At 42.5% G+C, this 27,315-nt stretch overlaps 1 protein-coding gene across 1 annotated transcript in view; it reads right to left on the reverse strand.

Moving 5' to 3' along the window:
* ITGA5 (integrin subunit alpha 5) overlaps window positions 1-27,315 on the reverse strand; it is a 138,158-nt gene that overhangs the window by 36,257 nt on the left and 74,586 nt on the right. The window contains exons 7-17 of the mRNA XM_040340756.1: window positions 27,165-27,290; window positions 26,560-26,604; window positions 24,762-24,805; window positions 22,824-22,880; window positions 20,109-20,161; window positions 19,452-19,657; window positions 17,442-17,633; window positions 16,962-17,007; window positions 16,257-16,364; window positions 8,089-8,144; window positions 7,817-7,971 (exon numbers count right to left, since the gene is read on the reverse strand). Coding sequence (XP_040196690.1) covers window positions 7,817-7,971; window positions 8,089-8,144; window positions 16,257-16,364; window positions 16,962-17,007; window positions 17,442-17,633; window positions 19,452-19,657; window positions 20,109-20,161; window positions 22,824-22,880; window positions 24,762-24,805; window positions 26,560-26,604; window positions 27,165-27,290 — 1,088 coding nt within the window. The remainder of the gene's footprint in view (window positions 1-7,816; window positions 7,972-8,088; window positions 8,145-16,256; window positions 16,365-16,961; window positions 17,008-17,441; window positions 17,634-19,451; window positions 19,658-20,108; window positions 20,162-22,823; window positions 22,881-24,761; window positions 24,806-26,559; window positions 26,605-27,164; window positions 27,291-27,315) is intronic.

Genomic DNA, 27,315 nt, shown 5'->3' on the forward strand with positions numbered 1-27,315 from the left:
ACTGGTTCACAAGGGGCACCCCATCGGTACTTACCATTTAGCATATAGCTTACCTTTCTTCACATAGGGTGGGTAGTAGGCCTGCCGTCCTGGAAGGCTCGTAGAAATACCGTTACCGGTAGATCTAACGTAGGTTTTCTCCTACGCCTTCCAGGACGGCACACCAGAGAGGATATAAAAGGACCTCAGGCCTACCTCAGGGTGGGACCACAGCTTGGAGGACCTTCCGACCGAAAGCCAGGTCTTGCTGTGACAACAATTCTACACGGTAGTGTTTCAGGAAGGTGTGATGACTTGACCAGGTAGCCGCACTACGGATCTGGTCCCAGGAGGCACCTGCTCTCTCCGCCCAAGATGTCAGCAGAGATCTGGTTGAATGAGCTTTGATATTAAGTGGAGCTGGTTCTCCTGCACACTAATAAGCCTCTGCAATAGCTTCTCTAATCCATTTTGAGACTGATGGCCTTGAGGCCTGCAATCCCTTCCTGACTCCACCATAAAGGATTAGGAGATGGTTAGATTTCCTGAAACTTTTGGTTCTCTCTAAATATATAAGAAGACATCTTCTTACGTCCAAACAGTGAAACTTAAATTCCTTCTCGTTCTTTGGTTCTGAACAAAAGGACGGCAATATCATTTCTTGCGTCCTGTTGAGTAAGGATGCTACTTTAGGTAGGTATAAGGGATCTGCCCTAAGAGTGACCCTGTCTGGTTGCACCCTAAGAAAAGGCTCTTTCATGGACAGAGCTTGCAGATCTCCCACCCTCCTGGCTGTAGTAATAGCTAACAAAAAAGCTAATTTTAACGTAAGGAACCTAAAGGAAACTTTCTCTAAAGGTTCAAAAGGGGGCATAGATAATGACTCTAATACCCTAGTAAGGTCCCATGGTGGACAGAAGCTTTTAAGGACGGGGGACATTCTTTTCCTAGCTAGTAAGAACCTCTTAACTAGGTCGTCCTTCGCTAATCTTTTATCCAGGTACACAGAGAGGGCAGCTACCTGTACTCGCAGGGTGCTAACCTTAAGCCCGGCGTCTGCTCCATCCTGGAGAAAATCCAGGATAACCGGAACCGACTGGGAAGACTCTAGTCTTTTTCTACTCCAGGTCTGGAAAGTTTTCCATATTTTTAAGTAGATCTTTCTGGTGACCGGCTTTCTACTTGTAAGGAGAGTATTAATCACCTTTTCTGAACAACCTTTTTGTTTCAGAATCTGGCGCTCACTAACCAGGCTGTTAGCTGAAAGAACTCTGGTCTCGGGTGAAACACTGGACCCTGTCTGAGAAGATCTGTCCTGGCTGGGAGTCTCAGAGGTTCTGCTACCGACATGAACCTCAGATTCGCAAACCATGTCCTCCTTGGCCACCATGGGGCAATAAGGAGGACCTGACCGGGGGACCTGCTGACTTTCTGGAGTACCCGCGGAATTAGCGCCAGGGGTGGGAAGGCGTAGGCCATTCTGAAGTGCCAGTTCTGGGACAGCGCGTCCAGGCCCTCGGAGTCCCGTTCTACGGAGGTTGAGAAGTACCTGGTCACTTTCCTGTTCTGTCTGGTTCGCCAAACTGAAGAACTAGGGCCTGAAAGACCTCGGGATTCAATTCCCATTCCCCCTGTCTTAATTGTTGGCGACTGAGGAAGTCCGCTTCTATGTTGTCTGTCCCCTTTATATGTATGGCTGAGATGGAGGTGACCTTTTTCTCTGCCCAACCCAGAATTTCCATGGTTAGTTCCAATAGGGGACTGGATCTGGTACCGCCTTGGTGATTCAGGTAGGCCACTACTGTAGCGTTGTCTGAGCTCACCTGGACCTCCCCGTCTGTGACATCTTGTTGGAAGGCCTTCAGGGCTTCTCCTACTGCTCTGAGTTCCCTGGCATTGGAAGATTGACGAGCTAGGAGGTAGCACCATCTTCCTTGGGCTTTTTTCCCCCCCCATGTGGGCACCCCACCCCCATGTGCTGGCATCCGTAGTCAATTTTACCGGATCCCATTGTGCCCAAGGTCGACCTTCCCTTAGGTTTTGGTGACTGGTCCACCACTCTAGGGATGACAGGACCCGAGGGGTAAAGTAAAGTAAAATCTCCTGATCCAGGGATTCCTTCTTCTTGTCCCAAGAGGACAGAAAGAAAAAATGGAGTATCCTTGCATGTAATTGGGACCAGACTACTGCTGGTATGGATGCCGACATTAAGCCTAGGACTCTCATAACTGACCTCCTGGGAAGTCTGGGGAATCTCACCAGATTCTCTGCTGCTGACGCTAATTTTTTTATTTTTTCTTCTGGCAGGAAGAGCGTCTGAAGCCTGGAGTCTATAGTGTAGCCCAGAAATATTTTTACCTGCTCTGGTATGAGGGAGGACTTCTCTAAATTGATAATCCAGCCTAGGCTTTCTAAAAACTCCATCACCCTGTTGGTATCCCTCTGAACCTGTGACTCTGTCTGACCGGAGATCAGTAGATCGTCCAGGTATGGTATAAGGCATATCCCTTGAAGATGTAGGAAGGCTACTGCCTCTGCCAGTATCTTTGTAAAGATTCTGGGGCTGGAGGTTAGGCCGAAGGGCAGCGCCCTGAACTGCCAATGAAAGATTTCCTCCCCTACCACCACCGCAAACCTCAAAAAGGCCTGATGGTCCACGTGAATTGGCACGTGCAAATAGGCGTCTTTCAGGTCTATGGTTGTCATGTAGGTTTCCTTCATGAGGTTCTTTCTTACTGAGTAACTACTCTCCATGGAAAACTTCTTCTGTTCTAAAAATCCGTTTAGTTTTCTCAGGTTTACTATCAGGCGGAATTTTCCTGATGGTTTCTGAACCAAAAACACGTGGGAATAGAACCCCCGGTATTGCTGTTCCACTGGCACTGGTGTTATCACTAGTTGCTCTGCCAATTCCTGAATCCCTTCCAAGATGGCCCTTCTTTTTAGGGTATCCTTGGGGAGCTGCGTGAGGGTGATCATTAGGGGGGGGGAAGGTGACAAATTCCAGGCGGAACCCATCCCTTATAAGCTTGTGTATGTAGGGACTGTCTGAAATATTTTCCCACTGTTGTACAAACTGGGACAGCCTCCCCCCTACTTTGACCTTGGCGTCACTTGGTCTGTTTAACATCAGCCTTGGCAGAGGGAAAGAGCAAGTTATTCTTTTTGTTCCCTTTGCCATAAAACCAGCGCCTATTGGGTTCTCTTTTATACTTCTGCTTGTTTTGCCCCTGGGGGCCTCGAAAAGTTTTCTTAAAACCATCTTTCTTAGGTTTCACAGGGAATTTCTTTCCCTTTTCTGAAGACCTAGCTAGGACATCATCCAATCCTTGGCCAAACAGAAGTGAACCCTGGAAAGGGAGTCCACACAGTTTTCCCTTTGATGTGACATCCCCATCCCAGGCCTTAACCCAGATAGCTCGCCTGGACGAGTTGATCAAGGCCGCTGTCTTGGCTGAAGCTTTAGCAGTTTCCAAAGCGGCATCTGCCAAGTATGCGACAGCTTTTCCTATCAAAGATAGAGACCCCAAGATTTCCTCTGACTCTGTAAACTGGCCGAGGTGTTCTGCCAGTTTCTCTACCCATAGGTCTGCATTCCTGGCTACACAGGTCGCAGCTAAGGCTGGGGCCATAGAAGCTGTGTTAGCCTCCCAGGCTTTCCTTAGGAGTGATTCGGCCCTACGATCCATTAGGTCTTTAATACTGCCAGCATCTTCAAATGAGAGGTCTGACTGTTTAGTGACCTGAGACAGGGCCGCATCCAGTTTTGGAAGTTTAAAGAAAACTTCCCCAACTGATTGGGTGAACGGGTACTTCCGTTTCCAGGTTTTCTGAGTGGTCAGTCTCCTTTCTGGATATTTCCATTCTTGTAGGATTATTTCTTTTAGAGATTGGTGGAGAGGGAAGACTCTATCCTGTGTTTCACTGAGCCCCCTATACACCTTATCCTGTGCAGAGGTAGTTTTAGGAACCTCTGGAATCTCTTCAGTGGCATAGATTGCCTGAAGGAGACTGTCCACATCCTCTGCTGAGAAGAGGAATCTTTTCAATTTTCCTTCCTCCTGAGACATGACTGAGTCTCTATCCTCCTCACCCTCTGAGCTATGTCTAGTGACCTGGCTCATGACCTCACTTTCCTCTTCCTCCTGATCATGAGAAAAGATCTGGGAGGGTAGGAAAGGGGTACTGGGTCCTGCAACAAGCCTTCCCTGAGAAATCAAAGTCTCTCTAGGGACCGGTTCCTCTGCGCTAGGGCCTGTGGCTGCTTGTGTAGCCGTCTCCCTGAAAGCTCTAACCGTGGCCAACATTTCAGACTGCATTGACAAGAGAAAATCTTTCATCATGGCAGCTGCCTCCTTCCCAGCCAACTGGTTAATACACTTGTGGCAGAAGGGTTTGGTGTAGGATTTTGGGAGCTTATCTTTACAGTTTCCACATTTTTTAGAGGAACTACCACTAGCAGATGCTGAGGATTGAGCAGAGGCCCCCTGGGTTTCACCGGGAGATTCTGTTAGAGAGGGAACATAATAAAACAACCATGTTATTTCTTCCCACTTCTGAGCTGCAGGCTGTACTAGGGAGAAAAGAGAGAGAACGAGGAAGGCAGCCGTTACCAGCTGCATCCTGCGACTCAGGAACTCTCACTCTCCCCTTTTCTCCCTTTCCAGGAGGGACTGTACTCACCGACCCCCGATCTGGATTTGGTAGCCGCAGCGCTAGTCTTCCCTTCCTCTTCCATCATGAGGAGGTTGACTGGGTCCTTGGCTTGCCGGTACCTGTTGCAGGGTTTATCCGCCGCCGACCCCACCGCTCCACGCTGCCCTCCACGCCGAAGCGTCACTTCCGGGTTGCAGTGTAGGGAACGCCCACTCTCCGGTGACGCGCTTCCTGTACCTCCGAACGAGGTCTGGAGCGCAATGCTCCTCTGCAAACCCCCCCAGGAAGAAGAGATTAGCAGCGTGGCGGATTTTTGTGCAGAGGGACGATGGCTTTTTCACCACAGCTCAGAGCGTCCATGCCTGTCTTTGTGGCGACCTGTGAGCGACCGAAGCCAACAGGTCAGTTCAGCTCTCCCCGGCCTCCCTGAACCTGCCTCAACAGGGGTACCCTTCGACCTCACCGTCTCCAGGTAATATAAAACAACAAACGTGCCGCTGTGTTCGGGAGAAACACAATCAAAATACTGAGGAGCAAGGGGGTGGGTGGGAACTTATAACAAACTTGTCAATTGATTGTGCTTCCTGTGGGAGGAGCCCTTATCTCTCTGGTGTGCCGTCCTGGAAGGCGTAGGAGAAACAAACTTTTACAACCCCTTTAAGCCACCATCCAAAAATGAAAAGCGTATGGCACAACTGCAACCCTAACAAGACATGGCTGTCCACCTAAACCGACAGGCCGGGCAAGGAGAGCATTATTCAGGGAAGCAGCCAAAAGGACCATTGTAACTCTGGAGGAGCTGCCGAGATCCACAGTTCAGGTGGGAGAATATGTCCACAGAACAACTATTAGTCATGCACTTCACAAATCTGCCCTTTATGGAAGAATGGCAAAAAGAAAGCCATAAGAAGTCGTGTTTGCATGAGGCCATGTGGAGGACACAGCAAACATGTGGAAGAAGGTGCTGCAGTCAGAGGAGACCAAAAATATACTTTTTGGCTTAAAACCAAAACACTACGTGTGGCGGAAAACCAATACTGCACATCACCCTGAACACACCATGAAACATGGTAGTGGCAGCATCAGGTTGTGGGGATGCCATTCTTCAAAAGGGACAGGGAAGCTGGTCAGAGTTGATGGGAGGATGGATGAGCCAAATACAGGGCAACCTTAGAAGAAAACCTGTTAAGAGACTGCAAAAGACATGGCTTGGGCGAAGTTTCACCTTCCAGCAGGACAACGACCCTAAACATACAGCCATTGGAATGGTTTAGATCTAAGCATATTCATGTGTTAGAATAGCTCAGTCAAAGTCCAGACCTAAATCCAAATTGAGAATCTGTGGCAATTATGCTCTTCACAGACACTCGCCATCCAATCTGACAGAGCTTGAGCTATTTTACAAAGTAGAATGGGCAAGAAATTCACTTTAGAGGTGCAAAGCCGTTAGAAACCTACCCAAAAATACTTGCAGTTGTAATTGCAGAGAAAGGTGGTTCTACAAAGTATTGACTCAGGGGGGGCTAAATACAAATGCACGCCACACTTTTCACACATTTGTAAAAAAAAAAAAATTAAAACCATTTATCATTTTCCTTCAACTTCAAAATAATGTGCTACTTTGTGTTGGTATATCAGTGTTTCACAAACTGTCTTGCGGCGCACCAAAAAGGATCCAAATATTTTTGCAGCACACCTAAAAAGATTTAACAATTTGTGTGGTCAGCAGTAAATATATATACAAAAGCAGCAGTCTTATGTGTGAACCCCAATATTATATATCACTGATATATAATATTGGGTAACACACAAGACTGCTGCTTTTGTATACATTATATTTTCTTGCTGATATAATATTGGGGAATGGGGATATCACAAGACTGCTGCTTTTATTTAATCGCTGATATAAATCACACACTGGTCTGTCTATCCCCATCTCTTCGCTCGTCTGACCTTCTCAGCTCCACACCATGTGGGACAGCCAGGGACAGCGGGTTCCTCTGCTCTGTTGTGGGTGGGACTGGAGGAGGGAATGAAATCACGTTGAGGCACGCCGTGCTCAGCACCTCATTGCCTGGAAGCACCTGGCATGGCACCTGGCACATTGCTGGCAGCCAGGCTGCAGTTCAGTTGTATTCGCGATCAGGATTGGCAGAGTCTGGTGGTGGCAAACATCAACCAATCCAATTTGCGAACAGGCCAGGTAGCACAAATGACAGTGTCCATGTGAGGCCTGCACACTTGCTCAGTGGGTGACAGTCAGCACTATGCTGGCGGAGCCTCGTGGTGCCGGAACGGCCACCGCTGGGCCCGGCGAACATGAATGAATGATCCCAGAGCACACCTGCAATTCTCCCACGCACATAGTTTGAGAAACACTGGTCTGTCACATAAAATACATTTAGGTTTTTGGTTGTAACCTGACAAAATGTGGAAAATTTCAAGGGGGTATGAATACTTTTTCAAGACACTGTACCTGGAAAGGAGGTTTGTATGAAGTGTGCAAAGCACCTTTCACTAAATTTTTCTTACCACATGCAAACAGTGCACTTAAAATATAGGTGACCACAGCTATTTAGCCCTGACAAAAACCAAGCAATAAACATAATGCACCATTTACTAAACCGCCATCACTAAACGTAAAGCACAGATATTACAGAATACTGTAGGCACAGTATAGTGAAAACAGTAAACATCAATTTAGAAATAAAATTACAGTCTAAATAAGAAATTGTTTAGATACATTTCTTTCCCCTTTTGAATACTGCATGAGCTGTTTACATGCCAAAATATAACCAATATCTGGGTTCCTGAAGTTTAAAAAATGATGCTAGTATGTAAACTAGCATATCTCCTAAACCAGACATCCGTAATGAGTCAGTGTTTGTACATATCCCGTTTTAGGTTAACCAAGAATAAGTGGTAAATATTCAGTGGTAGATATGTATTATCTGCCCCCACCACTCGATTATCCTGACTGGCATATGGAGGAAATTTTCCACTGGGCCATCCATCAGTTATTTTGTGCCCAATTCAGACTCCCAAGGAGATGTAGCCACATTTTAAAAAGGTTATACATTTTTCCATAGGTGGTTATAGTTAAAATGTTTTGTGGTGACATTTTTAATAAATGGAAGCAACAGCTAAGACGCTATGCTTTAAGTACAGTCAGATTAATTACCTTAAGGTAGATCTTCATCTCACTACATTGCTCCTGGCCTCCATTGCGCAAGAGTACATTCTGTGTAAGGTGGGGAAGGCCGGATTTTAGGAACAATGCTCTCCTTACAGCTCCTCGCTGCTTCATAGAGTCCAGCTGCAGCTCCACATTAATCCCTAAGAGACATACACAGCTCATGATCCCAAGAATTAGATCATACAACACATGTATTCAGACAGAGAAGAGAATGTTTAAAAAAAAAGTCTGAATTCAAGAAAGGTGCACATACTCACCGATCGTATTAGGCACGTGTTTTCCTGAAGCATTCAGGCAGAAACTGAGGTTTACACTGAAAAGGAAGACAGACATAAAAGAATCCAGATGTGAGAAGCTTAAAATGAAGGACTCAAATTGTTTCAGATTCTGAAGAATTTTAGTACAGTCACTAAAAAGCAAAAAACCAACAACTGCTTTTTCATCTCTTTATACACAGATAAAAATGGATATGGGTATAGGCAACAAAAAGTCACAAGGCGGTGGTTGCAATGGCAATTATAGTTAGCCAGGTTAAAAAAAAAAACACACACACACACACACACACACACACACACACACACACGTGTTTAACTAGTAGGAGAAAAAAAAAAAAATCATGGTCCAATTTGCTCTAGTGGGGAGAAAAAAAAAATCACACTTCAAGATCTTTGATGCAGACCCCCCCCCTACTTCAGGGTCTCCAATTCATACCACATAACACCTGCAAAGGGGTAATTTGTATGCAATGCACATTACATATATGTTACTGTGCTACAGTGCCATTTACTTTGATTCATGGTAACATATGTGCACCTTATTTTATGCATTTAGGTGCATTGCAGGCTATTTAAAATAATGTAACATGCCTCAACACATCAATCTCAGCTGCAAAAAAAAAAAAAAAAACACAAAACTGGAAGAAAGGGAAGTGTTCAGTCAACCTTTTTAGAGGGAGAGGTAAAAATGATTTTAAAAAAAGGTGTTCTAAAATTTAGAACAAAATCTGATTTATAAATTTTAATTAATATACATTTAAAATATTCTATATTAAAATCAACCTGAAAGAATTCATATGGTCGTTGTACAAAAGTTAGACTCTACATGTTTTGCCACAATCATGACTTCCTCAGGAGCTTTTATAACGTTGCAGCCACGCGTCCCGTTTCGATTCCTGCACGATACAGTTTTTATGCCTCAGGTGACCATTTTCTTTGAAAAAGGGGTTGTAAAAAAGGTACAATTTTTTTTTTCCTAAATGGCTTCCTTTACCGTAGTGCAGTCCTCCTTCACTTACCTCATCCTTCGATTTTACTTTTAAACGTTCTTATTCTGAGAAATCCTCACTTCCTGTTCTGTCTGTAAAACTACACACAGTAATACGAGGCTTTCTCCCTGGTGTGTCGTGCTCGCCCTCTCCCTTGGACTACGAGAGTCAGGATGCGCTCTACGTTGCATATAGAGAAAGGAGCTTGCGTTAGTGGGTGTCCCGAATCTCCTGTAGTCCAAGGGAGGGGGCGAGCACGACACTCCACACCAGGGAGAAAGCCTTGCATTACTGTGTGGAGTTAGACAGAAGAACAGGAAGGGAGGATTTCTCAGAAGAAATAAGGACATTTAAAAGCAAAATCGAAGGATGAGGTAAGTGGAGGAGGACTGCACTAAGGTAAAGGAAGAAAAAAATTGTACCTTTACAACCCCTTTAAGGCTAAGCTGTCTGTTTGGCTCTACCCTGCCTTGTTTGTATCGCATTGGTGAATAGGAAAAGGAAATTCTTATTTTGCATTGAGGAATTGGCCTAGCTAGACCATACAGCTTTTTCTTCTGTGAATTCTCTGAAGTAATCCTTAGACAAAATCATTGGATAATCTTGTCACCATCTCCTTGACGATTTGCAGAAACTGGGTTCACCCTCTCAATGACACGATACTTTGTTGGGTTGTCTGCCTGGAGGTCTTGATAGACCTCTGGAGTTGTGCTTACATTCGGATGATACTGTACATAAAGTCTTACAAAAGCTGCCAAGGAAGCCAAGACTGTGGCAAAACTTGTAGGGTCGAAACGAACATATGAATTCTTTCAGGTTGGTTTTAATGTGGAATATATTTTAAATGATGTATTAAATAAAATGTAATAGTAGGGGGCCAGACAATGGTATATTAAAAGTAAATCATGATACAAATTTATACAATTAAATAAATACACATCACAGTAAAAAGTATCTATGCACAAATGGGAACATGAGCATACAGGACGGTGGATAGGGGTTATTGCTATACCGCCTGAGAAACTTCCTATTGCATAAAAATCTTATTGACCATAATGATATAGATATCCATACGAATAAAACGAGATACATGGTCGATTGAACATTGCACATAAAGAGGCTTGACGCGTTTCGTGGAGTATTTATATCCACTCTTCAGGAGCAGCAATGTCTTAATCTGAAATGAAACAAAAAGGTGTCTAAGTCACTGCTTTTTCTTTTCTAGAAGCCCTTCTAGATGTGTTTAGCCACCATCTGCCATTGCTCTGTATGAGCCACCATTGTATGGATTATTGTCCTCCCCCTGTGTGGCTGTGTGAGGGCCTTGCTTGTGCCACACGCTGCCACAACTTCCGGACGAGATGCCCTTAGGGGAATTTCCAGCCCTCAGGATTGCACCTACACATGGCAGTTGTGAGTACTTTTCAGATAAGGTTATATTTTCCAACTACGCCTTTCTCCCCTCTAAGGCATTGACTTAGACAATGTTATGTCTCATTTCAGATTAAGACATTGCTGCTCCTGAAGAGTGGATACAAATACTCCACGAAACACGTCGAGCCTCTGTATATGCAATGTTCAACCGACCATGCATCTTGTTTTATTTATATGGATATCTATATATCATTATGGTCAATTAGAAGATTTTTATGAAATAGGCAGTTTCTCAGGTGGTATAGCAATAACCCCTATCCACTGTCATGTATCATCATGTTCCCATTTGTGCATAGATGAATCTTACTGTGATGTTGTGTATTTAATTGTATGAATTTTTATCATGATTTACATTTAATATACTATTGACTGTTTCATTTAAAGTCCCGCCCCCTCTTTTTCATTTGATTAACTTGCACCTTAAAACTCCCATTTCTACTTCACCCTCTGAAATGTTTCTATTATGGGGAGGTGGTGCATGCAAATAAGATCGCCTATCCTTGGTTAAATCTATTGTTCAGTCAACATGTTTCTAATTAACTACTTGCCATTCGAGACAATTCACTGCTACATGTAAAAAAATCTTTTTTTTTGCTAGAATATTACGTAGAACCCCCAAACATACATGTCTCGTGGTATTTGCACAGCAGTCTTTCAAACACTTTTTTTTTGGGGGGGGCGGACCCATTTAGCCCAATTTTTTTACAGCGTGAAAGATTAGGTTATGCCGAGTAAGCAGATACACAAGTGACACTTTAAACACCTTTACAGGTTACCAGTTTAGAGTTGCACAGGAGGTCTGGAGCTAGAATTATTGATGTCGCTCTGACGTTCGCGACAATACCTGTGTGGTGCGATAACCATTTACATGTGTGTGGGAGATAACCTGGTGGCCAGGTAAACAAAGAGGCAGAACTGGAAGTGACAACATAACTCAGAGGAGTGACCTCAGTTCCTCTCTCTGCTCAGCTTCTGCCTGAAAGAGAATTGCCAGCTGAAAACATACATGCCGGGATGATGCCTATAGGTGCAAGCATCATCCCGGTATAATCACTGAAAACATCCATGGACATCCTCCCGACGGGAAGTAGTTAAGATCCACAAGTAATCAAATGTTTTTTGTTTTAGGTTGGTGAGAGTCTAAAGCTAGACTCCCAGCAGATCTGCAGTGTGCTACAGTGCAAAAACTATGCATATAAAAAGGAGAAAGCAAAGCAACATAGTAGCTCATCGGTTTGCAGTTTTTCCTTTCACTGTGCAGTCACAGGTTGCAGCGTTCTGTGGTTAAAAAAAAAAAAAAAAAAAAAAGGGGGCAGTGCCGAGCAGCAGCTTGTTGTGTAAATGGACACGCAGAGCTGGGGCTTGTGAACAAGCGTGCTTGGGTGCCCCCATTGCAAGCCGCTTGGTTTTAGGGCACTCGGTAGGGGGGAGGGCCAAGAGCGCCGGACAGGTACCCAAGAGGATTGGAGCTGCTCTGTGCAAAACCACTGCACAGAGCAAGTATGACGTTTGTTTTTTTGTTTAAGCAAGCATTTAATATCACTTTAAGACTATCAGCTCTATCAGCTATATTAGAATCCTTTTGAGCAGGGGTCTCCAAACCCCAGCCCGCTTGTGTGTTTTATCTGGCCCGCAGTGTAAACAAAGCTGCTAATGCTGCCATTTGTTTTGTTTTTTTACAAGGGAAGCCGAGGCGCGGCACCTCCCCTCTTCCCACCCGCTGTTTAAAGTTGCGATTTTTCCACGAGTGATGTCCCCTCCCCTCTTCCCCCCTGGAAGGATCGTTAATTCAAACAGCGGGCGGGAAGAGGGGAGGTGCCATGCCTGTGAAGTCACTCGTGGAAGGCTCGTAACCTCAAACAGTGGGCGGAAGGAAGGCAGGTGCCGCGCCTCGGAGACGGGAGCTGCAGAAGAGGTAAAGTCGGCTAGTACGGAGGTCAGAGGCTGATCATGTAATTGTGTTGCACAACGCTGATAAGCACACTACAGGGGAGATTGCTACATTGCTGTGCTGATGGGGACATTGCTGTGCTGATGGGAACACCACTAATTGGGACACCAGTGTCTCCATCAGCAATGATGGGGACACCGGCGTCCCCATCAGCAGCATACCTATCAGAAATGATGGGGACACCGCTAATTTTTTTCACCCCCCGAAAACTTGTAAAATCTACAATGTGGCCCTTGTGTTGAAAAGTTTGGAGACCCCTGCTTTAGAGCAGCAAACTCAGATCAAACTGTTAGAATTTTTATTAACATTAACCCTCTCCTTACATTTTTAAAAGTAATGGCTGCTTAAACCATCGCTGTCTCTAAACACATTGGGGCTTATCTATGGAATCTTGTGTGGTTCAAGTGGTTTTTCTGCACACCAGACAATTTCTAATGTGTTTTTAGGCTGTATAAAAAATAAACAAAAATCTGGCTGGCTGTCTCGGGCATCCTCCAGCAAAGGTCAGCAAATACACTTCAGGCCTTTCCAGTTTCTGGCCTTTTACCAACTTCAGGTTTTGTTTAGAAGTTTGCACTTAAAACTTTGAGCTATGGGTTAAGCCCTCTAAATGAAGCCTAAATAAAATTCTAGATCAAGAACAGAAACATCCACTATAAAATGACATCAACTGCAGAGAGTTTAAGCAGCTGGTTTCTAGAGTCATTCACAATTGCGTATTTATTGAAGCATGAGGCATGCTGCCAGGCTTTACAGTGCTCCCTAGCAACAGCCTACTACTGTGTTCTAAAAATATAGATCATCACACAATAATCAAATGATCTCAGTAAGCAGCACTTTTGTTCCAATAGATACAGTACCATCCGACCATCAGATGGAAAGCAGTAAAATCACTGCAGGGACAAATATATATTCAAAGCCTAATGCCGCGTACACACAATCATTTTTCGGCATGAAGAAAAAAAAAAAAGTTTTTCCAACTTCATCATTAAAACGACTTTGCCCACACACCATCGTTTTTAAAAAATGCTCTAGCAAAGCGCGGTGACGTACAACACGTACAACGGCACTGTAAAGGGGAAGTTCCATGCGGATGACGCCACCCTTGGGGCTGCTTTAGCCGATTCCGTGTTAGTAAAAGATGATTCACGCTTTTCTGTCTGTTACAGCGTGATGAATGTGCTTACTCCATTATGAACGGTAGTTTTACCAGAACGAGCTCTCCCGTCTCATAACTTGCTTCTGAGCATGCGTGGGTTTTTAACGTTGTTTTAGCCCACACACGATAATTTTTTACAACCCGAAAAACAACATGGTTTAAAACGTCGTTAAAAAATGAAGCATGTTCTGAAAAACGACGATTTTTTTTTCCGAGCCTGAAAAATTATGTGAAGCTTACACATGATCATTTTAAATGACATTTTTTAAAAACGTTTTTTTCATGCCGAAAAATTATCGTGGGTACGCGGCATAACTCCTATAACAATGATCAGTTGTTAGTAAAAGTTACACAATCAAAAACACAGATAACAAATGAAGGACTAGTGTGTGAAAGGAACCATGCAGCCCCCAGCACGAATTAGGAAAATAAACCTTGACGTGTAATCATTTTAAAGCTACAGTGTCCTGCAGACTTTATTCAACAGTTGTCCTTCACGCATACCACAACCCAGAAGAGCTTTCTAGTATACAACCTTTTACTCCTCTCTGACCAAGAAAGAATCTCCTAACCTGCAACTACCTACTCTTATCATGCGAGATAAAATAAATTAACCCACGCAATGAACACGTTTTGTTTTGTCCCTAGGAAAAAATAAAATACAAAATTTAGATTCTCGAAGGTCAAACTGTTGGACTTTCTGGTCGACCAGGCATCCCACAACTTACTTCTGCAGAGAATTCTGGTCCTCGTGGTCGTCATCAAGGCAGTTGCTTAATTCCATTCTTTGCTTAATTCCATTCAAAACCTTTGCAGCTCAACATTATCATGTGGGCCAAGCAGATCTGGTCTCTGGATCACCTACTAACGCTGGCCAGGTAAAAATCTTTATGGCATGGTGGATATCCAATCTAGCCCTAGAATCTGGGAAATTGTTCCTGTACTACAAGATATACTGTAGTACAGGATATACTGGTTTATTGCCAGTCATCATAATTGGTGAGTTACTGATGCAGAACAGTTCTGCAGATAAGAAGTTCTGACTTTCCCAATCTGCATGCATTGTTCAGGGTCAGTAACTGCATCCTCCAGATTGGTTTCAATTCAGGTATGCTGGAACACTTAAAGCGGACATTCAGTCATTTTTTCATCCATTAAACCTTCTTCCCGTGTTTTAACTTTGGATAGTAAAACTTTTTTTCTGCCAGTACATGCCTTATACACTTCCTCCTACTTGTCTGGTCATTAGCCAAGGCCTATAACATGCACAGCTCTCACTCATGTGAGAGTTTGCCAGGAGGGGAGTCATAACAGGGCCAAGGAGAGCTGCAGAGGTGTGCCCGTGTGTCTGTGTAAATCCAGGAAGTGAACAGGCAGCAGCTTCAGCTGCCCACAGTTAAAATGGATGCAGCCAGACTCAGTGGATGGATATTTCTGCAGCATATTTGGCAAGAACAGAATAAGAGTATATATAAAATATGCAAAGTGGTTGGAGGGAAGCTTCAGAATGGCAAAGATGTTTTTATTACAAATTATGTGAGCAGACTGCAGTTCCTCTTTAAGAATGCCACAAAACAGTCTGAAGAATGCAATCACAATGCACCCCAGTATCACAGGCACTTAAAGCAGAGTTCCGGCCACAATTTCACTTTTTAAATATAAATACCCCTGTAATACACAAGCTTAATGTATTCTAGTAAAGTTAGTCTGTAAACTAAGGTCCGTTTTGTTAGGGTGTTACAGCATTTAGACACTTTATAAAATAGAAATTGACTGGGGCCATCTTAAGTGTGTGCATCATGAAGCCAGACTGTATGACTTCCTGGATTTCAGCCTTGCAAATCTCGCACATGCTCAGTGCTGCACAAGCAGTGTCAGATCAGGTTTCAGCACCTGTACTGTCCAAGTCACATGATTCTTTGAGACTGGGGATTGCACAGACTCCTGGAAAGTTACACCCACTACATTCCCAGGAGTCTGTGTGGTGTAGGTTAGGAAGCATTAAGCACCTAGGTGCAGGAAGTGGGAAGATTAACTATTCTGCCTAGCAACAACACTTTGAAGGCATCTAAAAAAAAATTTTTTTTCGTAAAGGACTAATGAAATTTTTTTAAAACTACTGATGTAATGTTATATTTATGGGTGGAACTCCACTTTAAGGAGTCTTGGGTTGTCATGCCTACACGCACCATTAATTTAAAAAATAGTGGTAAAAGCAAAATCAAATGTAAAAAAAAAAAAAGAAAAAAAAAAAAAACGAAACCTACAACCAAGAGGCTGAATTCACACTACATAAATGGGAAGTCACATTACACATATGTTGTTGCAAGGATCCCATTCATTTTCAAAGGGTTGTCCAGATATCCTAGGCTTGTTGTAACATAACAGCATTTCTTCACTACAGTGCACCACAACAAACAACTGGCTCACAGATATCTATGCATCGTAGTGTCATTCAAAATGAGTACCAATGCAGCACAGTGTATTGTGCAGTTCTGTGGGCTGCGGTAACACGATAAAACCCGACCTTTCAGCAACACATAGGTCTGAATAGGTCCAGCGCATTCACAAAACTGCTGAATCAATGCAGAGATTACGAAATACGTTTGGGACTCACCACGATACCGTGATATTTGTATTCTCAATCATGCAGGTCTTCTCCTCTGGGTTTATCATAGTTGAAGAGATGGCTAGAGAGGCGCTGGCATGAACAATTGGACGTCCACTGCAGAGATAAATATTAGAAGCAAATTTGATTAACGCAATATTAGAATAAAGCATTTCCCTGAACCATTAGTGGCTACTGGTAAATGCAGACTGAGAAGTATACATAGACAAAGAGCTCAATAGTCATTAAAAAGAAAATCATATACAGGATACATTTCCAATTACAGGAAGCATTAAAGGCTATGTCTACCAACATGTTACACCTGTATTTAGGGTAGAACATGTAACCCGATGCAAAGCTCTCTTGGTTGGGGGGTTTGCTGACATCACATCAAAAATGACAGGACTCCGCAGCAGTCTCGGGGGATTTGATGTCTACACAAGGGAGGTTTTTTTACAGGTTAATAGCCCACATAAAATATAATCTTATAAAAAAAATTGTTGTGGAAATGAGTCTGGTGACAGGGCCTCTTTAAATCCATATCTTTAAAATGAGATAAAATGTTTGTAGAATTTTGTAACTTAAAGAACCTAACGTTTTGCTTTAATTATATACAAATGCACTACTAGTTCACTGATAGAATTGAGGAATAACCGACCCCTAGAGCAACGTGAATATTTTAAACTGCTATAAAATAAACTAAAGCATACTTACCGGTATACTAAAGCTTTATCAACGCCAAATGCACCCACAATAAGGTCTACAAATAAGACAAAAAACAAAAAATATATATATATTATTTTTTTTTACAAAAAACAGATAAAAATGGACAGAACCTATGAAAGTAAACTATAGAAAAAACAGGTAATTGCTTACTCTATAACGTTGGCTTTAGTTACCAATACCCTATAATAAAGTTGAAAAGTAACTCCTGAAAATTATGAGCACTGTCAATGCGGACTTGCTTTTCAAAGTGCAAGTTCCAGGGCTACAATTCTTACTTTTGTACTTGGAAAATCAGAGAGTCATACTATGTATGTGAATGTTCGGTGTCCTTGAATCCCATTATACAGGTTAGTTCCATGTCAGTGATTCGATTCAGCAAATAGTGCATTTTTGTCCCCCATTTGCAAACATAATTGTTATGCTAAAAAAGAAAAAAAAACGTAGCCAGTTTTGCATAGGTTTACATACCTGGATAACCATTGCCATCAAGGTCTTTCCCTCCTCTAGTGGAAAAACCAAAGAATGCAGGCTCCACAGAACTTGCCCACATCCCTTCTAGAACCTGGGAAGGTTTAGGGTTCAGGCCGGCAGCATTACCATTGAAGATAAACACTGCACCCCTGCTGTCCTCGCCATGAAATGGGGCACCGATGGCGATATCTGAAAATGAAAAGGAATATTATATGTTATTTCTGGTTCTGAAAACCAAGTTATAAAATATTGATCACTTCTTCCACTTAACACTGAATGCTCACATGACACTGAAATAAGGATAGCACTCTATACTAAATGCTAGCAGAATTAGCACTGCTTATTGTACAGCCCACTTCAGATTTCTCCCAGGACCGAAATTCATGAACAGGGATTTCCCAGTACTACATAATTTGTTATTCTGGCAAACTGGAAACCTAATAATGATGGAAGGGTAACACAAAGCTTAGAGACATTTCTGACTGGTTATGTACACTCACTGGCCACTTTATTGGGTACACCTTGCTAGTACCGGGTTGGACCCCTTCAGAAGTTAGAACTGCCTTAAAGGGGTGGTAAAGGTTTGTCTTTTATTTTCTAAATAGGTTCCTTTAAAGAGGAAGTAAACCCTTGAAAAATGTAAAAGAAATAAAATAAAAAAAAACTGCAAGACAAAGCCATAATGAGCTAGTATGACTAGCATATTAGCTCATTATGCATTACTTACCTTAGACCGAAGCACATGAATCCGTCCTCCAGCCACATACATCGCTCCCGGAGGCTACTTCCAGGTATCGCCTCTCCGCCAACCGATTGGCCGGAGCGGCGATGACGTCACTCCGCGCGGGAGCCGTCAACACGGCATTGCCAAGTTTAGCATGGCCGTTAGTGTGCCTGCGCGTCTACGGTACAGCGGTCCTGTCATTCGACGAATATCTCCTAAACCGCCCAGGTTTAGGAGATATTGCCAACACCTACAGGTAAGCCTTAATCTAGGCTTAACTGTAGGTGTAACTTGCAAAAGTGGGTTTACAACCACTTTAAGCTAGTGCATTGTTGGTTCACTTACCTTTTCCTTCAATTTCCCATCTAAAATGTTTTTTTTTCTTTGTTTTCTTTGTCTGAATTTCTCACTTCCCGTTTCTCCTCAGTAAGCTTGCCCCCATCATCCGAGCCGTTCTGGCTGGGGGTTAGTCAGCCAAAACAGCTTACCGAGGAGGAACAGGAAGTGAGAAATTCAGACAAAGAAAAAAACATTTAGAAGGGAAATCGACCAGTCGCGGCTTCCTCCTGGTGTTCCGTTTCGTGATAGGCATTTGACACTGTGTTCCGCCTATCAAGGAGGTCCTCTCATCCTCGGACTCAATTTCCCAGCAGACATTGTGTTCAGTGTTCCAATCATAAACATTCTTTCATCCTCGAACAAGAGGATGTCTGCGACTGGTGGAACACTGAACACAGCGTCTGCTTGTTAACTGTCCGAAGATGAGAGGACCTCTGTGATAGGCGGAACACACAGTGTCAAATGCCCATCACGAAAGGTAACACCAGGAGGAAGCCACAACTTTAAAAAAAAAAAAAAAAAAAGACCGCCTGGCAAGAATTCAGGTACTGACTCGAGTATAAGCCGAGGGGGGTATATTCGGCCCTATAAAAAGGGCTGAAAAAACTCAGCTTATACTTAGTATAGTATATACATGTGGTGTACTGACATTTATATTGTCTGATTGGAATGTGTGTGTTACATTTGCATAATGATCTATATATATCTATCTATCTATCTATCTATCTATCTATCTATCTATCTATCTATCTATCTATCTATCTATCTATCTATCTATCTATCTATCTATCTATCTATCTATCTATATATATATATAAAAAATAAGACAGAAACAAAGGATTGGAGAAAGATGGTACAAAAATATGCACAAGCGAAAAACGTAAAAGGCAAGACAGACACCACAAAAAACAGAAAAACAAAAAAACACAACTTTCTTCAGTTACCATTAAATCCATCTTGATCCAAATCTCCCAAAACAGCAATGGAACTACCAAAGCGGCCATATTCATGCTGTCCAGTTAGGACCATGGATGGAGTACTGGACATATTGTAATCTTGTAGGTAGATATAGACACGTCCCACCTCCTGAATTCTGCCATCATGGGTTCTCTCCATGAACAGAGGAGCACCTATTATCAGGTCATCCAATCTGAAGCACATAAAAAAAAAAAAAAAATGCATGACAATGTACTGCCACAATTACATCTCCAATTATAATAGATATTCAGGCGTTTCACAATTGCATAATTTCTTTATACCCAGTGGATGGCGTTATAGCCTTGAAAGAAATATCTGCCTTTGGATGAATTTGGTGTACACTTGTGCTGGCCTACTTCTGAAAATGACTGCCTGTGTCTTGCCACAGACCAAGAACAGAGTTCCCAATCTCCAGACTTGTTCCAGGTCAGTGGCTCAGACAGTATAATGTCACAGCATCCGGCATGACAGCCAGGTAGCTGGCAATCACAAAAAGCAGAGGTTAGCAATGCAGCCTACATACAACTCATAACAGATTTTCTTGTAATTCTCAAACAGCTGCATCAGATTAAGTGGATGGTCCAGTTTAAAGTACTAATCAGTGCAAGATATAAATAGCTTACCCATCATTGTTGAGGTCAGTGGCTGCCACAGCATAACCAAAGTATGAAGCCATCTAAAAGTTTAAAAAGAGACATAGAATAAAAATTGTATTTAATGACCATGTTTCCTGTCTACCCATTTGTTCATATTCCTCTATAATCCCATATTTACACGCACAAATATATAGTCAAACAATTTTCAATCACTAAGGCAGGTGTAATTAACGCCACATGGATATATATATACGATCACTGAAGCTTCAGTGACCCTGTGATAATGGTGGGCTGTGTCTGCATTTATGCAATATTTGCTATTAAATTATAATTGTATTCAGCTTGATGATTAGGTGGATCATTTTGTCATTATATAGATAAGAAAATTGTTATTTGTTTTGTCATATGCCTGCATCCAACTTCTAGAGAATTACGGGCTGAAAAGGAAGAAAAGCAGACTTGGACCTAGGAAGGCACAAACTTGAGAGGCTCTTCTATACTTTTTTGAAGAAGAAAACATTATAAAGATAAAGCAGCAGTGTCTGTATATACACACTCCAATAAAACTCATTATCTGTGTGAACATAAAGGAGTTGTAAGAGAAAAAATGTTTTGCCTAAAATTAATGTCTGCAAGGTAGACAGACAGAATAGTGTAATGATTCTATTAAAAAAACGAGTAAATACCTATTAAATTCCTTCATCTATATCACCTCTGGCATTCTAGTTTCTGTTCATTCACTTCCTGGTTTGCATCACTCATGTAAGAACTACATTTCCCAGTATGCATTGCGGCACGCCCAGTAATTGACACCTCCTTGAAGTCTAACACGTAGAGAGCGTCCTGCCACACAGATGTAGTTCCCAGGAGGGGGTGAGCACGTTACTGACCACCGCAGTAAAGCCTCCCATCACGGTGGTCAGTAAAATCAGGAAGTGAACAGAGAAGAAATAGAGCAACCTCTGAGCAAAAACGAACAATGAGGAAGTGAAAAGAAGAATGTCTGCAGGTAAAGGATGCTTATTATGAAAAAAAAAATCCTTTACAACCCCTTTAAGTTTGCGCGCGCAAATATAGCTTAAGTGGGTTCTCTGTGCTAAATCATTTGCTAGCTCAACACCTTAAGAACTCAGCTTAGAAAATTGATTGGGCTTGCTGTAGAAGGGCAGGGACAGGGTAAAGTCTTAATTCTGGGTAAGGTTTTTGGGTAGAGTTGAGCCTCGTACACGCGACCGGTTTTGCTGGCAGGAAAACTGCCAGGAGAGCTTTTGGCTGGGAAAACCGGATGCGTGTAGGCTTCCTCCCAGTTTTCCTGTCAGGAAAACAGTCGGGAATCCCGTTGGTTCTCCATTTTCCAGTCAGGATTCCGGACTTTTTTTACCTATGGGAAAGACTGAGGCAGTGCCGATGGAGCATACACGGCCAGGATTCCCCGGACAAAGCTCCATGGCAGTTTTCCTGCGGTGTTTTTTCGGCTTTCCCCTCGGATTTCTCAGTGGACTTTTTACCGATGAGAAAACTGAGCGCGTGTACAGGGTTTAAGGAGGGGTTAAAACCCCTGTCAGGTTTTGTGCCATCCCTGTCCCATTTGGAAAATTTTCCTTTACTTTAGACACAATAGAAGTGAGTGACCAGGACCAACTATTGTGCACAAGGATCCAAAGCTTTATTACATGGTCACACGGTATACATACGGCAAAGTTTCAGAGCCACGCAGGGCCCCTTCGTCAGGCAACTTGCCTGGTGTGCAGATAACATTTTTCCATGCAGATTGTCAGAGGTTTCCAGCCTGCCATCATTACTATTATTTCCATGAATATGTGTGTAGGGAATTTTGCTATTGCACTAGGAAAGATTTCCTCTAAAACATGACTTAGAGAGGGTAAATCTTTCTAAAGAGGTAAAGACACTAAAAAAAAAAAAACCAACAGGTGTCCTAATCCCTCTTCACTTTGTCCAAAGAAAAAGCATTTTTGCCTTAAGGTTAGGGAAAGTCATTGGGTCTTAAAGGGGTTGTAAAGGTACAATTTGTTTCCCTAAATAGCTTCCTTTACCTTAGTGCAGTCCTCCTTCACTTACCTCATCCTTCGATTTTGCTTTTAAAGGTCCTTATTTCTTCTGAGAAATCCTCACTTCCTGTTCTTCTGTCTAACTCCACACGGTAATGCAAGGCTTTCTCCCTGGTGTGAAGTGTCATGCTCACCCCCTCCCTTGAGGGGGAGGGGCAAGCAGGAGAGCCAGGACGCCCTCTACATTGCAGATAAAGGAGCTGTGTGTTAGTGGGCGTCCTGACTCCCCTGCTCGCCCCCTCAAGGGAGGGGGCGAGCATAACACTCCACACCAGGGAGAAAGTCTTGCATTACTGTGTGGAGTTACAGACAGAAGAACAGGAAGTGAGGATTTCTCAAAATAAATAAGGACATTTAAAAGCAAAATCGAAGGATGAGGTAAGTGAAGGAGGACTGCTGTCTGAATTTTCCATGTAGGGGGCATTCCCAAGCAAGTGACCATTGTTGCTGGCATAGCATTTCATCAGAATTAAAGCCCTCCCTGTTTTATACAGAAATAAAAAAGGTTGGTCTGGAACACTTAAAACGGTTAGGAGGCATGCCTATATTTTCATTTATACAACTTTACCATCCCCATACATGTGCTTGTTCAAACAAAGCATTTGATTTTTAAAATGGAACAGAAAGGGCGGGGGAGCAAATATAAATCATTCACATTAGAAGTCACACTTACTTGCTCTCCTGAGAAGTTATATAAGGATTTCAGATTAGTGCCATTCAGAATAGTTACCTTAAAGAAAAAGAAAAAGAAAAAATTAAGTTAACATAGCTCAGCACACACATTGAGTGCATCAAACGCTGGTGCATTTTGTTTTGATTCATTGTTCTAGGCAAGCTTAAAAGGGACATTTAAAAGGTTCTGTTTTTTTTTTTATTAAATGTTACCCACACCTGCTCTGTGCAGTGGCTTTGCAGCCCCAATACTCCTCTTCTCGCATCCCCTGCCAGGGCTCCAGGCCCCTCCCTCCTAACCATTGCCCCCATGGCACCTGAGCAGGCTCGCTCCCAGTCGCTGCTCCGTGTGTCTATTCACACACAGAGCACAGCTCGCCCCACCCCCACTTGGTCACTGGCTGTGACTGACAGTAGCCTGAGCCAATGGCTACCGCTGCTGTTTCAGCCAATGAGGGAGAGACCCAGGAGAACTGAGGCGCTCATGCACATTGCTGGATCGAGATGGGGCTCAGAAGTTTAGAAGGTAAAAGACCTTGAGCCTTTACCACCACTTTAAAAGGAGAGTTATGGGGTATACTTATTGTCCCCTATCCGCCAACTCTGAGTCACTAGAATAGTCAATGCAATAATATGACTTAAACTCTTTATTTGTCCTCACAGTACAGTATACCCAATATATCATAGAAAGAATTTTAAAAAAGATTTAATTTTTTTTCCCTGCAGTTGAATGTAAGCCTGCAGCTGAGGAAGAGGCCTACTGAAAACATAATCGCCATAGAAAATGACGGGGATATCCAAGAATGAAACATGGAAAGACCAATCTCTGAAGGTAGCTTTTTAAACAATATCCCAATTAAATCTAAAGCATTCCAGGACATGATCTTTCATCAAAATCTCTCTGAATGGCTATTGATGAATATTTTCCTGGAATCTTTGAAAAATCATAATGACTATGTGGGCAGTTAAAGGGAGAATGTTGTGGATTTTCGTCTCTAAGATTTAAAATTCTAAAAATTGTACTGCAGGAAAAAATAACTGAATAATGTTTTTAGTGCTTGATTTACTGCTGTAGGCGTTGTACCCTGATCACCGGTGACCAGAGAGGGGTACAGTGAAAGAGTACAACGAATACATATTCATTTGTCGTCACTATTTTACAGTGCTATGTACCCCACACGTACTTATCTACTTACAGGATTTTGAAAAGTGTTTTACACCCTACCGGTCAATATCTTGTTTATAGTTATCCTTTTGTAAACACTATCTAAATGTCAAAATGATTATTTCTGGGGACACAGAGTTCCTCCTGTTTATATCTGTACTTGAAAAGGAAAAAAAAAAATTACCATTTACCCCAAAAAAATGTTGGTTTGAATATCTCACTTCTACATGCTTCCTGTGTAATGTTATTTTATCAATTAAAGATTTGTAAAGCTGGCCATACACTAATCAAATTTTGGCCACTTCCTTTTGATAGCAGCCAAAATTCGATCTGTGGGTGGTCTTGCTGACACCAACTGGCTTGACAAACTGATTAGAAGACTGAAGGATCCAGGTGGAAAATGGTCAGCTGAATGACTGCAAAACAAAAGCAGTAGGTGCTGGGTGCAAGAATAAAATAGCCGGCAGTGAGAGAAAAGTCCATCTGTGCGGTTTAGCCTATACGGAGGTCCCTGCTAGATTTCCCCCCCCCTTCAGCCTGCAGGCTAAAAAATAATAAAAACCTCTGCGTGTGCTTAATTAAGCCTCTAAAGTGGTCAATGGGTCAGGAGAATCTAGTTGCCTCTGCTTAATGATTTTATTTTAACACAGTATCACCGAGAAAAGTACATGGAGCTTATATTGCCCCCTACTAGACTGTCAGGCTTGCTTTTTTTCTAGCCTTTATGTTTAACTGCAAGGAAAATGCAATTTAAATATTCTAAATAATGCTTACATATCCAAAAGTCATGTTTCCTTTTGGGACGCCAGCCACGAAATCTGCAATGGGAAAAAATAAAAATGCACGTTACAAACTTGTAATCTACAATACATGGCATATCATAGATTGTGTGTGTATAAGCGAGATCAAATAACTTTACCACCTATTGAACAATGCATCTGGGCATACCTTCAACAGCTGGAAAAACTAAATTAATCCAGTATTCTTCTCAAAACAATGTACACAACTACATTCCCATTACAAGTTAGGATTTTATAGATATTATTATTATCTAAATACTGACCGCTAGATAACTCTAAATTTGTGCAGTAAAAAAAACAACCCCTATGTTCAAACAAATAATCTTGGGAAATTTCATTGAATCCTCAGTCTGAATTTTTGAGATCAATATCCTATCCAATATAACATTTTAAATATCCGATTTCTTAGAATGAGTAACATTTGTTGCATAGTATTTGGCTCTAGTGTCGCCTTTAATTCAAGGATTTAACTAAATCTACTTACCACTTCATTTACAGTCTAGAACAGTGGTTCTCAACCTGGGGGTCGGGACCCCCTTGGGGGTCAAATGAGGATTTGCCAGGGGTCCCCAAAACCTGGGCTGTTCCTGAAGCCTGCGGCCGCCCACTGAGCCTCTTCACAGCCGCCTATTCAGTTCACGGCATAGCTGGGAGGCAGAGACTAGAGGTCAGCTGACTGGTGAGGAATGTGAAGTGGGAGGGGCTGTGGGAGACCCTATATGCTTATTTCAGCATAGGTGGCACTGCTACGGGAAACCACAAAGTCGGAGACACCGTGAGTAACGCTACCTGTGATTAGAGTTGCCTTTAAAAGTCCCCACTACAGTTCTCAGATCAGCAGATGACCTTAATCAAGAGCACCTAAGTTGGCTGATCCCAACTCCCCAGCAGCACTGCCACTGATCCCAACTCCCCAGCAGCACTGCCACTGATCCCAACTCCCCGCCAGCATTGCCACTGATCCCAACTCCCCGCCAGCATTGCCACTGATCCCATACTCCCCACAAGGGAGTAAGAGAAGGAATAAAAATAGAGAATATATGGAAGGGAGAGGAAAAGAGGGGGAGGAACAAAGAAAAAGGGAGAGAAAGAATAAGAGAAAGAACAAGAAAGACGTCTAGAGAGGGATGGGGATAACAAACAAGAAATTAGGATAGAGAGAGGTAAAAGGGAAAGAAAGGAGAACAAAGAGAAAGAGTGGTACATCCTAAAATGTACTATAAGGGGTTTTAATATTGTATGAGTGGAAGGGACTCAGGGAGCGCTAAATGTCTATAGGTTAGGGGCGCAAATTACTTATCTTGCCTTGGGTGCCAAAAACCCACCATAGGAAAATAATTTTACTGTTAGGGGTCCCCACAACTTGGGAAATTTTATCAAGGGGTCACGGCACTAGACAGGTTGAGAACCACTGGTCTAGAATATGCGTATAAAAAGGCATTCATTACATTTCTTTTAAAAGTGTAAACTGCTTTTATACAGTTCACTAAGCTGTAATCCCTTCCCTGTGTTGTCACTCTTCATTGACAGTTTTCAGAGAGAATATATACATAAAAAGGACATGCAAATGTGACAAAGTTGTATCTTGGGATGGGGCATTTTCAGGGCTCAGTAGGGTTACAAGTGACACTTATGTAAGCCTGCCATTATAATTATAAATAGTGTAGGGTGTATGCTTTCGTAAAAAAATTGTGCAGCCAAAAGCTGCAAAAATAAAAAAAAGGTACTACAGATAAGATAACTGAACCTAAAATTAGAAAATAGTTACTTACCCTCGATGTCATCTCCGCTGAACTCACCAACTGCAACAGAATATCCTGAGAAAAAAACAAGCATAAAAGCAACAATAAATAGGGAACTAGATAAAAGACCAGACAGAGGACTATGTATATAGTGTCTGGCGCACATTGCAATGCATGCTTGTAGATAAAACTACTTGCATTTTATGCATCTGCTTTGGCTGCTTATTTGATTTGTATGCATGTAGAGCATGAAGTGGGAAATCAAGTACTCTACGCGGCAACCCCGCTGCCTGCTTGCTTTTGTGCGGCTTCAACAGAGCTGAATAGATGTTTCATGGCAAACTACAGCTATTTCTAAAGGCTGTCAGACAGCAGACACTTCAAGTTCCACCTATTCACATAAAACCTCCACGAGAGCAAAATTACAGAACCAAAAGTCAATTGAATTGTAATTGATCAGCCCACAGACAACAGCTTGAGCCAAACACTTGGAACTCTTAAGAACATGAAGTGTGCTTTACTATTCACTGTATAGAACAAAGGCTTACAACCTTCGAAACAAATGGGAGTTGAGGTATTTCTCTCACCATTTGAAATGCTCAAACATATTAGTAGTAATAAAATACATGCCTCACCTAAGTAACTGTCATCATAAGAGCCATGTGCCTGGCGCGTGTGCATCTGCCCTTTAATTTCCAAGATAAAGTATTCTGGGTAATAATATTTCCGGATATCATCCTGTGTTGCCGTTATCACCTGACCTAAAATAAAACACAGAGAAAAAAC

This window comes from Rana temporaria, chromosome 2 (assembly GCF_905171775.1).
Source record: "Rana temporaria chromosome 2, aRanTem1.1, whole genome shotgun sequence".
Taxonomy (NCBI): domain Eukaryota; kingdom Metazoa; phylum Chordata; class Amphibia; order Anura; family Ranidae; genus Rana; species Rana temporaria.